Source organism: Diadema antillarum, unplaced genomic scaffold (genome assembly GCF_040938485.1).
Source record: "Diadema antillarum isolate AM-2024a unplaced genomic scaffold, OU_Dant_1.0 seq00001902_RagTag, whole genome shotgun sequence".
Lineage (NCBI taxonomy): Eukaryota > Metazoa > Echinodermata > Echinoidea > Diadematoida > Diadematidae > Diadema > Diadema antillarum.
Genome location: NW_027272568.1, coordinates 60,100 through 73,922, shown reverse-complemented (window position 1 = coordinate 73,922; position 13,823 = coordinate 60,100). Strand labels below are relative to the sequence as shown.

The window sequence follows — 13,823 nt, the reverse complement described above, 5'->3', positions numbered from 1 at the left end:
GTAAAAGCAAACATCAGATATACATTGTATATTTTATAAACGTATATACGGAGTTGAATGTCATTGTTATTCATTTCCGAACATCAAAGCAATCATTGAACATTAATTTTACCACCGAACGCACCTGAATGTTACTGTTATTCATTTCGAAATCTAAAAGCAAACATCCAACAGTTATTTTAGCATCGTATGGAGCAGAATATTACTGCTATTCACTTCCGAACGTAAAAGCAATCATCTGACATTTATGTTAGCATTTTCCGAAGCCGAATGTTATTGCTATTTATTTTCGAAAGTAAAAGCAAATATCCGTCTTTTATTTTATCATCGTACGGAGTTGAATATTTTTGTTATTCATTTCCGAACGTCAAAGGGATCATTCGACGTATAGCCTACTCAAGCATCTTCCGGAGCTGAATGTTATTGCTATTTACTTTCGAACGTAAGAGCAAACATCCGGCATTTATCTTATCGTCTTACGGAGTTGAATATTATCATTCACTTCCGAACGCCAAAGCAAACATTCGGTATTTATTCCAGTATCATACGGAGTCAAATGTCACCGTGATTCATTTCTACAATCAAAAGTAAACATGCGACATTCATTTTTGCGTCTTACGGAGCCGACTGTTACCGCTGTTCATTTTCAAAAGTAAAGGCAAACATCCGACTTTTTTTGTAGCCCGATTGGGCCACCGAATTTTCAGCAATGAAATTTTGGTGGCGCAGGTCGTTAAAAGTCGTGAATAGCGAGATGATCGTAACCGATGTCGATATGTTCTAATAATTATTGATACTTGAGTGATGAACGCATGTGCACAACTTCCGCAGGTGTACTTCTTTAGAAAGTAGCGAACAATCAAGGCAGTGGACATCAGAGTGTGATTAAATCGAAAAGAAGCCCCTGAAATCGGAATTTGATGAAAATGGGCAAAGTCGGAACTCCATGAAATGTATTTTGATTGAGCGGTCAAAATAAAGCTTAACGGGAATGTGCCCTTGAATACCCTCGTCCACCCTCGTCCACCCTCGTCCAACCCGCGTCAATCGAGACGCAAATTCCCGAGGATGGATTATCCGTGCGGGCGGATGGACTCGTCCACTGAACGCGTATACCCGCGGGTACCCGCGGGGATACGCGTCAGTGGCCTCGTCCAGATCTCGGAAAAGCGTGACGTTTCCCGCGGTCGGCACTGTACACTATATACTGTACCATGGATATGGCTTTCACTTTTTCCCCAAGACAATATTGCCAAAATTTTGCCCTCTTTATTTTGCTTATTTTCTGTCCTTTTTTTTTTCCTTACAAGCAGGTGAGGGGAAAGCATCATTCCCAGGGTGGGGGTTCTCCCAAGGTGAGAAATGAAAACAAAGTGGGGATTTTGGGGAGGAAATCTCCCCCAGGCGCTGGGAGGACTCACAGGTGTGTGGCCTCAGGAAACGATTAATCTTCGCCTCGCCATCAGATCTGGTAATGGCACTGGCAGTGGGCGAAGGATGAGCCGTCCGAGTGTCTGCCTCCGACATACGATCGCGGATCAAAGGCAGAGGCCCTCTCTTGCAAATCTATTCCCACTGCTATCAAACTGTTGTCTTTCATGATAAACTTTCTTTTTTTCAGTTACAAATGCCAGAAATATCTTTGTGAGAGTGATTTTCTGATTCATATTAAACTTACTGTAACGGTTTACAATGAGAATCCTCACTGCGGAAAAGTTGCAATATCTTTTACATAACACGACTTAATGTTTGGATTCCGCCTTGTAGCCACACATGAAACATGCAGCTAACCCATCCGGGCTACTGTTACATAATTGCTGTATTTGCGTGACTCAGACTGCCGAGCCAATTCAGCATGCTCATTACGATGGCAAAAACTCTGTATTTCTGGTGTGCTATAACTTCATGACTTTTTCTTTGCAATATGAACACAAATCTCAAACATTGCAAATTTTAAAGCCACATCATGATTTACCAACAAGAACAGGCCAATGGAGAAGTCAGTCATATTACTTTTCAACTGTTTGACATCTGTCTATTCTTCCACAACTAACTCTGAGATGGTTGATATGTCTAGACAAACATCTGCTTCTGTAATAACTTCTTTCCTCTCCCCCATATCGTATCATCTACATCTGACTTTGAACTGATGGCAGACATTTTAGAGCAATACAGCACAATTTGGAAATTCTCTTATATAGCTGTGGGAACAAAAATTGGTCTGAACAGAAGCTAGAACTGTGGCTCCAGACACATGACTGCATAAACTTCATTATCAATTGCAAAGACTATACAGGTTGGAGTAAACTTTAAATTGTTACCAAGGATAATATGTTTTAAAGTAGATGAAACTGGAGAACCCTGTCTGGAGCAGTGTGATTATTTTCATGAAATGTCAGATCTGTGTAAGGAATTTAACAGGAAATGTTGATTTCTCACATTTTTTAATGTTTTGCAAGTTTTCGTTTTATTTTATGCCTTTATCTATGAAAATGAGCTTGAAAACACACAAAAAGGAGATACTTTGTGTGTTTTTCATGTACTTCCACTTTTGAGCATTATATCTCCTCTTATAACTCAGGGATTGTCTGCAAATCAACTTTGTTTTATTTTAGTTGAAATGGATGAAGGGGTGGATTCTATTTCGAAGTTAGAAGGATAAGTGGGTGAAATAATTATCTGTCAGCAATAAGTCAAGTTTTGTACCCCTTTATTTTAAGAACTGTCAGGTCCTGTCCAAAATTCATTCAGCGAACATCAAACGCTTCCTCTCTCACGCTTTCACTCGCCACATCTCCGTGACGATGCATGTCTGCTCCGCGCGCTGAAGAACAATCAGCAGAGGGCGACAACGCCTGTCCGCTGCGCAGCATCCGGCCAGCCTTTTCCCAACGGGTTTTGACTGGGAAATTTGGCATTGGCGAGGAACAGACAGACAGGCATCCTGGGATGTGTGGAGATGCTGAATTTGGATGATGGAGTAGGAGGGAGGAGGGGGTGGGAAAAGTCATCAAAAGGATGTTTAAAAGATTATGAGTATATATGTGTGTCTGTGTGTCTGTGTATGTATGTGTGTGTTTGTGTCTGTGTGTCTGTGTGCATGTGTGTTTAAGGAAAAGTAGAGGAAATAAAATAAAAAAGGAAGAAGAATTAGACAGATAGGCCGGAAATGCCAAATAAACACACAGACATACAGACCATTGAACAAACAGACAGATGAGAACATTTAGTCATCTATTCATTTCAGGTCCATTCTTGACAGATTCACCAAACAATATTGGCCAAAACTGCATGGAACAAACATTAACTTCATGAGAATCATCATATCTAGTAGGCAATTGATTTCAAGTGAAATTTTCCTTGCAAACCAACGGTATTGAGAAGTAGCCATCTTTGATGGGAACACTTTGAATATGTGATGAATGAGTAAGAAGTCAGTAAAAAAGATCTGGACCCATTTTTGAAAGGTTACAATACAAGAGAATGCATTTAATGTCTTTAGTCAAACTACTTAGTGATAACACAGGTAGATATAAGCAATAGACAAATAGACACTTCAGGGTATTAACATGAATTCGGAAATTCATCACACTGACATTGCTGATGTGAAATTGGGGAAAATATAGAACAAAAAGGGGGGAAAGTAACTAGTGACAGGAAATGCACCTCTCTCTCTGTTCTGCCATGGACGTCACTGCCCGTTGGCGATCACTGATGCACCACACATACCCTAAGCATCAGACTGGCACAATAAAAAGAACTAGACAAGCATGCAGTGTCAGTATGAACACTATGAGTAAACAATAAAGGTAAAAAGAGAATCTTATCGCTCACACATTTTAATTTCTCGTTCCCCTCATTCTGGATTGACTGAAGCAATCTTTCTGTGACTACATTCTCAGGGGAAGCAGTTTGTGTTTTTTTGCCAAGTTTTTTTTTATTTTTTTTTTAATGCCAAGTTTTGGGTTCAGATTGGAGGAAGGAAAACTTGTCCAGATATTATCGTCAATATCTCAATCACTACTCCTGTCCTGTGGCCAGCAAGTTGCTGCTAGATGAGGGAAAAAAATTTGCCCCTCCACCTACTGAAAACTGGAAACATACACGGAATGAGGCTTATGCAGATTGGAGGCAACAATCTCTTTTAATTGATTGTTGTCCATGAAAAAAATTATGAGAATACTACATGTACTGGATTGTGTAGATTAAAACTTTTTGCGTGCATTTGACTTTCATGGATCATGGCTCTTCGGAAATTCGTGAAAGTTTCATGAATGTGAAAATTTGCGGTTTTACAGTATGTAAAAATTAATACAGTTCGACCTCGATTATCCGGCCATGTCGGGACCGGCGCTTATCCGGATAAGCGAATTGGCCGGATATGGGAGACACAATGTTAATGTATATAGCTGCCGTCCAAGCTGCCGTCCCAGTGCACTGGCAGCTAGGCAGGTAGCGTATCCCGCAACGGTGGTGTAATCTATGCTAGCCTGCGCAAAATTGTAGTCCCTTCTTCACAAAAATAAAGTATATCTTTATAGAACATGATTGCTTACTTTTACGATAATAACATGGTGTGAATTTATATTAGTTCTGTCGGGAATATTGTAGGTAAATCATGTGAGTTTTGTAGAAATTTTAATTGAATTTAAAGTCACTGTTTTTTTCTCAATTTTTGGTTTAAAAAAAAGTCCTTCACTGCGTGAACGCGTCCGGATAATAGAGATTTCAGGATAAAAGGAGGCCGGATAATCGAGGTCGAACTGTAAATGAATGCATGGTTTAGGCATCCCATATGCATCTGTTAAGCTATGTATATTTGGGAAAGTGGGGGGGGGGGGGGGCAAATGCACCCCCTTGCACCCCCATGTCCTTGATTTGTGTAATTTTACATTTCATTATTCATTTATTTCATTAAAAGGTATACTCTGAAAATCTTTCAAAGGGCAACTGCCCGTGCTACTGACTGCTGTGTATCTTCATGAATGTGCTCCAAGTCAAAGTGTTTCACTTGTATCCCTAGTGCAATTGGCATTATTGAGAGCATTTAATATATGTCGGTTAAATCATTCATCTTACTACCATCTCTGATAGTTTGTTCAGACAAAAAAAAAGGCTCAAAGGAAGGTTTATGCTCATCTAAAGATGAACAAGATCAAGACATGATTTTGTACTATCAAGTCCTCTTTGGAAACCATGACAACTAGTATGGCTTCTGATTCCAGTTTGCTCAAATTCTCAGCTGGCATTCTTTCTCGTACCCCAGGGGGCCCTTGATATCAAGCATCAATTTCAATCATATTTCATATCTCTTTTTCAAACACATTTCACATCATGCAGATATCCTACAAACCTTCCCACGGAAAGGAATTTTTGCTTTGCGGTTGAAATTGGCTGGTCAGTTCTTGACCCATAAGTGCCATTCTGAATGTCCTCAGCTAACAGTACCCTCTTATCCCTAGTTCAAACATGGAGAACAATGAAAAGTAGAGAAAATAAAACCGTCTTTATCTATTCTTCCCATCTTTATTCATTCAAGAATCAAGTGTTAGATCTTGTGTTGGTAGAGTACTGTAGACACTTGCATCCCAGCTTAGAAGTGGAGTGTTTCAACATGGAGTATGCTATCCAGGCTTTGTTCCAGACCTCTATTTTTATACCAACGCGAGGTAGAGCAGGTGTGTGAATATCGCAGTATTTGCACCCTTCACTGCAGATTCTGCTTGAGTTGTATTTCTTAACATATTACTTACCACGACACAATGCAATTGATTTTAGCAACATGATTTGGAGTCATTTTAACATTGTTGTAATAGTTCTAGGTGTTCTCCCACAAACAGAATACATTCTTTTTTTGTGTGATTCGTGTCAAATGTCAACTCTCAGACTTATATGATAGGTTCAGCGTGTTAGTATCAGTGAAATATGTATCGGAAATGACAGTCAGTCATCACTCCTTGCAATGTTACAAGACCTGAAAGAAAGGAGGTCCATTCTTGATTCTGTAGTGGAATTTAGACATCGAATTCAGACATCGAATTTAGAGTGATACATATCTTGAGATCTGCATTCCCATCAAAATCTCAAGATTTTTGCCTGTGTGGACATACAATCCCACAAAGTAGTGCACTTAGCATTGCTATCCAAAACCCAAGAAATCTTTGCAATTATTTCAGAATTATCATGATAATGTGAGAATTGCACGATAATTTGCACTTCGGCATGTGTGTGTGAATGCCGAAGCAAAAACTCTCGGAATTTTTGTCCCGTCGGCGTCGCTCAAAACACACATTGTTACAGTGCATGAACATAAGAGCAAGGGTTGCCATTCTGGTAGATTTCGGCACGTGCAGTTTGGTCAACAAATTGTCATGATCAGCAATTAGTAGGATATTTCTGTCCATCTGAACAAGTGCAAAATATCCCGGTACAGGTGTTTGGATCACCATAGTTATTCTGCTATTTTGTCTGTGTGAATGTGACTTGCGTTAGCAGACTTTATCCAGTGATTTCTGTGGGCAGCCTTTCGTTTGTCTGTAGAATGCTGTGTCTTGACTTTTGTCTGTCTCTGCCCCCGTCTCTCATCTTCTTCATTCTTCTCTGGATCCTCCCTAGATCTGTCTGCATGTCTCACTCTCTCTCCCTCTTCCTCTTTTTCTCTTGGTTTAACTTTCTCAGCTTGATGCGACCTATCTACCTCGCCTTATTGATATATCAGATTATAGGTCCTAATGAAATAGACTTGTGAGATTTCAATCCATTTCTCCAAAATCTTGAGCAATAATGCCATAGTCCTTCCTCCCTCCAGTTTTCTGTAAGAATAGAAGAGTTTCATAATATGTTCAGATCTTACTTACAGACAGTTCACTTCAACAGTCCTGGGTAGCCAGCTGTTCGTCTAGATCTGTTCTAGGCTGTTGAAGGTTCTCATAGCTGAAATGACAGTAATGTGCAAAAGGAATGCACAGCAAGCTCGCATCCCACTAACAAGGTTATAGAACATGCCAATAGACTAGGACCAAAAACCAATATGGAAACATTGGTGATAGTTTGCATTGTTTATGCTGTATTTAAGTTAAAGAATACATTGTTAAGTGTGAGTACATGTGAATGACACTTGTCAAAGTGGTATTGTTTATGTTATTTCTTCTTTTTTATTTTTTGGGACAGATGCTATAACATGAGTTGCACAGAGAAGTTTCTGATATTGATATACTTGTAATCCAGATCTATGCAATTTGTGAAGCTGTGTTATTCTAAAAGATAGGGATACCATTTTGGCAGAAATAAATGTCTGAATTAACATCTGTAGAAGAAGAAATAGTAGTAAAGTGTATAATGATAACAGTGAAATAATGTTAAAAGAAGAATGACTAAATTGATGAGTAGAATGTTATAGATGGATTGGTTCCATTTTTTATGCCGAAGATTGCAAGGGATTTGCCCCTTTGTAGGAAGAATAGTGAGAAAATTTCTGACACAATATTGGTATATAGATTTGATGCATGCAGGAAGGCATCAGCTGTTTACCATGCACCTGAGATACCTTGAAAAGGAGTTTAGAATTTTTTCAGTAATGAAAGAAAGAGATAGAGGGATAAACCAAACAAAAAGAAATCTCAGCCAAACTTTTGTCAATGAAATCATTTTTGTTTAATGCAAAATGCTGATACTACTTTCAAAACAGCACTGAAACATCTTGCGCTCAGGAACAATAATTAACCCCATGATTATGCCAAGCACATAGAGCCTTATTCTACTTCTAGTACATCCCCCTTGTGTTGATGGGACAATGAAACTTCAGATTTAAATTGCAGCACCAACCTCTGCATTTGGAGAAAAAAAGATAAAGTGAAGTAAAATTATAGCGATTACTACCTCTACAATCTGTCAGTTTTGTCAAGCGTATGATTTATGGACACAAATAAACTTTCTAGCCGTGTGATTTTGCCCAGTGCCTGTCATTGTTAGAAAAGATTGCATCAAAGTTAAAAGGGTATTAGCCTTCATTCAATAACCATCCTTGGTGGTCTCTGGCATATTAAGTTTGTTCATTATAATCACAGAAGGACAAGTCCTCTTTGAAAAACATCAGAAAAGTAATTGTTTGAGGTCAGAAATTACAACTGCTGCTATTGTACTATTACGTTATCATGGCCACCGGAAAATGCATTCAGCACAAACACAAAAAAGGACAATACTTTAAAGATATAACCATCTTTCATCCCTTAACGTGGAGGTAATTTGATTTAAAATCTTTACAGAATTTTAAATCAATCTGCAGCACAAATTTTGTGAAGGTCTGCGGAAAAGGCTACTTCCTCTAATTTGGCGTAAAGGACACCGTAACTGTTCTCTGGTTGTCAGTGCCAAAAGGCCCCTATTCAAAGGGAAGCGCTCGGCTCGTGCTCTATTTATCCAGCTTCCGCGCAGTTGTTACAATTTCAATTTTTCTGTTTTCAGGTCAAGCGATGGGTTAATGTTCATCTTTTAGCGCGTTCCAACTGAGAAAATATCAGAAAGTGGGCTAGTCTGATTGGGCAAGAAATTGTGCGTTGTGTGTATGTGCATAGGTGGTGTTGCGAGTGCATGTTTGTAATAGGAACTAACACAGTGATATCACATTCTCACTGTCAGGTGTATCTTTCATATTTTGGGGGAGTCTTCATAAAGCCAAGTTGGTCTAACTTGGCAACAAATCCTGCTGCTTCATATTTTGTTTATGTTTGTTCAGCTACCAGCTTGTAATAACTTCATAACTGCTGTTAGCTGCCTAAAGACACTTTCCTTCAGCATAGTTTTATCAAGAAAGCAGTAAAGCAGTGAATGTATTCTAGAATTATAAGAGAAGAAAAACTTGTTAAAGAAAGTGAGCAGGCCTAGTGGAGCTACACGTAAGATTGCTAGTTGGGTCAAAACTATTTTAATGAAGTGAAAAATGAACGTTTGGATAGTGTTAATGATAAATTAGCTATTGATTCTGGCATAGGAGCTACATTGTTTTTGTCTTCTTTGTGTTCACCCAATAGCTGTTGATAAGGGAAAGGAAATGATTTTAAACTATAACTGTTGTACCTTTAATTCATTTGCCAATTTTGTAATATGTCATTCGAGGAGCTTGAGACTGGGGATGATAGCTGACTGCTGTATCCTCACTTTACTGATTTATATTGCAGATTTTTTGTTTTTATTGCTACTAAAACCATCACAAATGACTGCCCCACAAGTCAATGGGAATTGATCCAATTTGATAGTCTCGTGCCCACAGATGTATGAAAGAAGCGCTGGGCAAATAAAATGAGAAACTCCCCTCTGATATCAGGTTAATACACTGGATGAAAATTAAAGGACAAGTTCACCTGATGTGGATTGAGTGAATGCAGCAATATTAGTAGAACACATCAGTGAAAGTTTGGGGAAAATCGGACAATCCGTTCAAAAGTTATGAATTTTTGAAGTTTTTGCGTAGTCACGGCTGGATGAGAAGACTACTACAGCTTGTGATGTCATATGAGTACAACGATAGAAAGTATAAAGAAAATTCAAGATATTCTCACTTTTCTCACATAGCAAAAGAACACTTGACTTCTCTCTTTCAGAAGTCAGGGGGAATAATTTTACCCCGAACATAGGTCAGTATTAAGTCGAAGAAATGTGTGCTTTAATCAAAAAGTCAAGTTTTGTGAAATTCTCTTTTTATTTTCCTTATATCGTTGTAAGCATGTGACATCGTACACTGTACTAGTCTTCTCCTCCAGCAGTGATTGTGCAGATACTGTTAAAAAAATTCATAACTTTTGAACGGATTGTCGGATTTTCCCCAAACTTTCACTGATGTGTTCTACTAATATTGTTGCATTCACTCAATTCACATGTATAAGAGGGTGAACTTGTCCTTTAAGCTTTGATACAGAGAGTCAACTCAAATTAGACAAACAGTAGTTATAGAATTGTAATATTTCCCTTTTTCCCCATAAAACAATGATATTGCTCACAATTGCATATTCTAAGATATGTAGATGAGTCTTTTGATACCAACTACCACTTCTCAAAAGATGTAATTGCTGCTGCAGTAATACAACTCTGTTGTAGTGTGACGGTAAGTACACAATAGCTGCAGTCACACTTTGCGAAATTTGCTCTGCCGTTCACACTAGCGGCCAAACTTCTTGACGTTTAAGTTTTCAATACATTATCATAGTTTTGCTCACTGGTGTGCATGCGCAGCAAAGAATAAAAGGCTCGCCACCAGACAGTTTTGGAGGCATTGCAATGGAGTGACCTGATCACATGACAAAATTTTGTGAAGTTTTAGTTGCCTGTGTTCAGACTGCACAAACTTTGAGAAGATTTGACCAAGGAGCTCTCTGATTTGAGGGCTTAGGGAAATTTCCCCTAGTTTGAGCCGAAAATTTTGCAAGAAGTTTTGCGAGAAGTTTGCGGGACGCTTGCAGTCACACTGGCAAGACTTCAAGAACTTAAACTTTAAAAAGTCTTGCTAGTGTGACCGCAGCTAATGTGTTTCATGTTGAATTTCATCATAAAACAAGGAAGGTTGAATAGCAAAGTTTTGTGTCCTCACTTCATCTGATTTAGGTGAGGGAATATTTTTAGTGTCACTATGTAGTTGATGAAAGAGGAAACTTCAGAATTCCATCAATTGTCATCTCATATTCTAAGGTCTGATTTCTATCGAGCTTTTACCGTTGTAGCAGCGTGATTAAAGCTTATTCATGAAAGTCGCCTTTTCAGTGGAGTGAAGTTTCGCTTTAAAGGCAAACTTTAAAGAATCCCCTCACACCTCCAGATCCAGAGGAAGAGGTGTAGACTGCAAAGAGGGACTTTCTCTTTCTGGCAGACCAAAACTATCAAAAGTTTGGGTCTAGTGAGAAGTAGGACATATTTATCTCACAGTTGACAGTTATCAGTTACTCTACCCATCCATAAATGTCATCATCAATTTCAGGTGGAGAGGAAGGGAAAATGGCCTGTGTTCTACCTTTTTCTACCTTTTTCCTTCTTTTTTTTTTTTGGTTTCATCCAGACCAATTTTTGTTGTTAACTTTTTATATTGCAACGTGAAAATGTGAAGCCAAGCTTTGCATATGTATGATGCAGTTTGGGCAATTGATGGAAATGTTAAGTGTGTGTGAGTGTTGGTTTTTTTGTGGGGGGGGGGGGTGGTGATATCAGGGGAAATATAAAAAATGCAGCATAATGCAGATGATTAAAGAAGTTAAAAATGTAAAAATAAGTGAAATGTGTAGATGTCCTGAGAAAGACATTAATCTAGCAGAGTTTCTGGATCTTGGTGTATTTTATATGATAACAGTGATTGCTAAAGAGAATGACGAATCAGGAGAAAAAGTTCGAAATCATCTGGTCATAGAATGTGTTTTTGACATAAAGGTAACTTCCAGATATGGAGTCTGAAATGCATGTAGATGTATTTTTGAAAAATAGATTAATGTAGCGGAAGTCTGGATTAAAGAATAAGTGTATTGCATGCTGCTATTCATTTTTTTTCCCACATAGAGACCGATCTTGTCATGACCCCTCTCTGTACCCTTCTGAAACCCCATCATTAATCAAAAGGTCCGCCATGAAACCAGGGTGGTCCCCTTGGAACACTTTATATTCATCACTGGCCTCATCAATTCATGTTTATTTCCTTTTGAAAGATAATTACTTGCTTCCAGGACAAGTTTCTATGAAGCTTCAAAACTGGTACGGGAGGAAAAAATGAGACAGACACTGCCATCATCTTCTGTATTAAACTTTCATTTTTTTCCCTGTGATAAAACTAACAAATTTAAAGCTTAAAGGGACGGCAGTAGTGATGCAATAAAATATCATACACTGAAGATATAGCAGTACCACTGTGCTTGTGTGCGATTTTAGGCAGAGTGATTATAGACTAATGATTAAGAAGTAATAATACCGTTTTCTCCCCTATCTATTTCAGGCTTATTTCCTCACATCTTCAACCTGGCCACAAGAGGGCGCATATCCGTGAATGCAACCTGCGGTGAGCGTGGGCCGCAGACGTACTGTAAGCTCGTAGAGCATGTACCAAACCAGTCGGAGGAGTACCCGCAGTGCCGGACGTGCAACATGCGCAGCGTGTATCCGCACCAGCGGCATCCGATATGGAACGCCATCGACGGTTCGGAGAGCTGGTGGCAGAGTCCGAGCATAGCAAACGGAATGGAGTACCATTGGGTGACCATCACACTGGACCTGGGGCAGGTGAGGCCGACTTGGTGGTGGTTGTGGTGTTGAAGATGATAAACACTGTTGCAATGATAATGATGGTTGTATTTTTCTTCAGAAAGTGATGATGATTGTTAAAATGATGGTGAAATATACCGGTGGTTAGATGGTGGCAATTATTGGTCTATCTATGTATTCATGAAATACTGTTGATGATTTTGATTATGATAATGGTGATAATGATGATCATAGTATTAATGATTATGGGGATATCGGTGATCAACAGTAATTTTGATTGATGATGATGACCTATAATGATCATTAAATGATTGGTAATGATCATGCCAGTGGTGATTAAAAAAGAATGATGTTGATGATGATGTTAGTATCCAAAACAATGCCATTGTTGATACAGTGGTGATGGAGCCTAAGTTTCAGGTTAAGATGAGGACACAATAATGATATTCATGTGGATTTGTCAGTATTACATATGATGATCAAGATCATGATATTAATGTTAACAAATGCTACTGATATAGTATTATTAATGCTGACATGATTTGTGTCCATAATGTGGATGATTTAGATGGATACCTGGTAAATGGTAACGACAAGATGATGAAAAGGCATAACAGTCATCATCATGAAACTTCAGGCTGTGCAAAGTTGGCAAAAATGACAACTTTCAGAATGACAGCATGTAAATCTACTGATGATGTTTAGAGCTAGATGTAAATACTGCCATCAAAGATTGATGGGGTTACTGTGGCACCCACCTGGCAGTGATATCGGTCCGCAAATTACAAAGGGATAGACACAGAACATTATAGCATTATGGGGTTAAGAAAACTGGTTTAGTGTTCCTTCTCCAGCCTTGTGGAAAGCTCAACTCTGGTAGACTTGAACCTGTAAGTTCAAAGAGTGCAACCACCTGCCTGAGACAGCACGTAGCAACCTTATCCATAGTATTGTTTGTGGCTTACAATGTATGATTCGTATATCTTGCCGTCGTTGTGCGTATCACTCAGTTAAGGCAAGCATGATGTTAGAATTTAGATTGTTTTGCCATATACTTCCTTACACATTTCTTCATCTCCCATGGATAATATGATAGTTTGTCTTTGAAAGTAGACTCGGTCGAAACTCTGGAGGCAGGAAATGCCACACCCATACACCCACTCTCCCACCGATGTAAACTAGCAGGGGTGGATCCAGGAATTCCAAAAAGGGGGGGGGGGGCACCCAAAATATTTCTCGTGCCACTTCGGAGTTTCATTGGCTGACAAGCAAAAAAAAATTTTTTTTTTTAATGCTTCAGTACAGTTTTCGGCTGCCACTACAGTCGGCTGACAAAGATGGTATCTTCAAAAATTTCATTTTTTTTCTTTTTATTTCTTTTGTTTATAAAAGGGGGCACCCCCCCCTCCTGGATCCACTTATGACTAGACTGTCCATGAGACAATGTGTCATTCTCATTCAGAGATGATTGAAAAACACATTATATGCCTGGAGGAATCATGATGTTTCAGTTTCATCTTCATGCCACTTTTTGAGGGGTTTCAGATGTGGAAAAGTATTTGTTTGAAATCACGTTTTTGAATCATTCATCT

At 38.8% G+C, this 13,823-nt stretch overlaps 1 protein-coding gene across 1 annotated transcript in view; it reads left to right on the top strand.

Moving 5' to 3' along the window:
• The window catches only part of LOC139713073 (laminin subunit alpha-2-like), a gene marked incomplete at its 3' end in the record, with an annotated part of 181,906 nt that overhangs the window by 108,378 nt on the left and 59,705 nt on the right, over positions 1-13,823 (top strand). Inside the window, exon 2 of the mRNA XM_071624832.1 lies at positions 11,966-12,249. Coding sequence (XP_071480933.1) covers positions 11,966-12,249 — 284 coding nt within the window. The remainder of the gene's footprint in view (positions 1-11,965; positions 12,250-13,823) is intronic.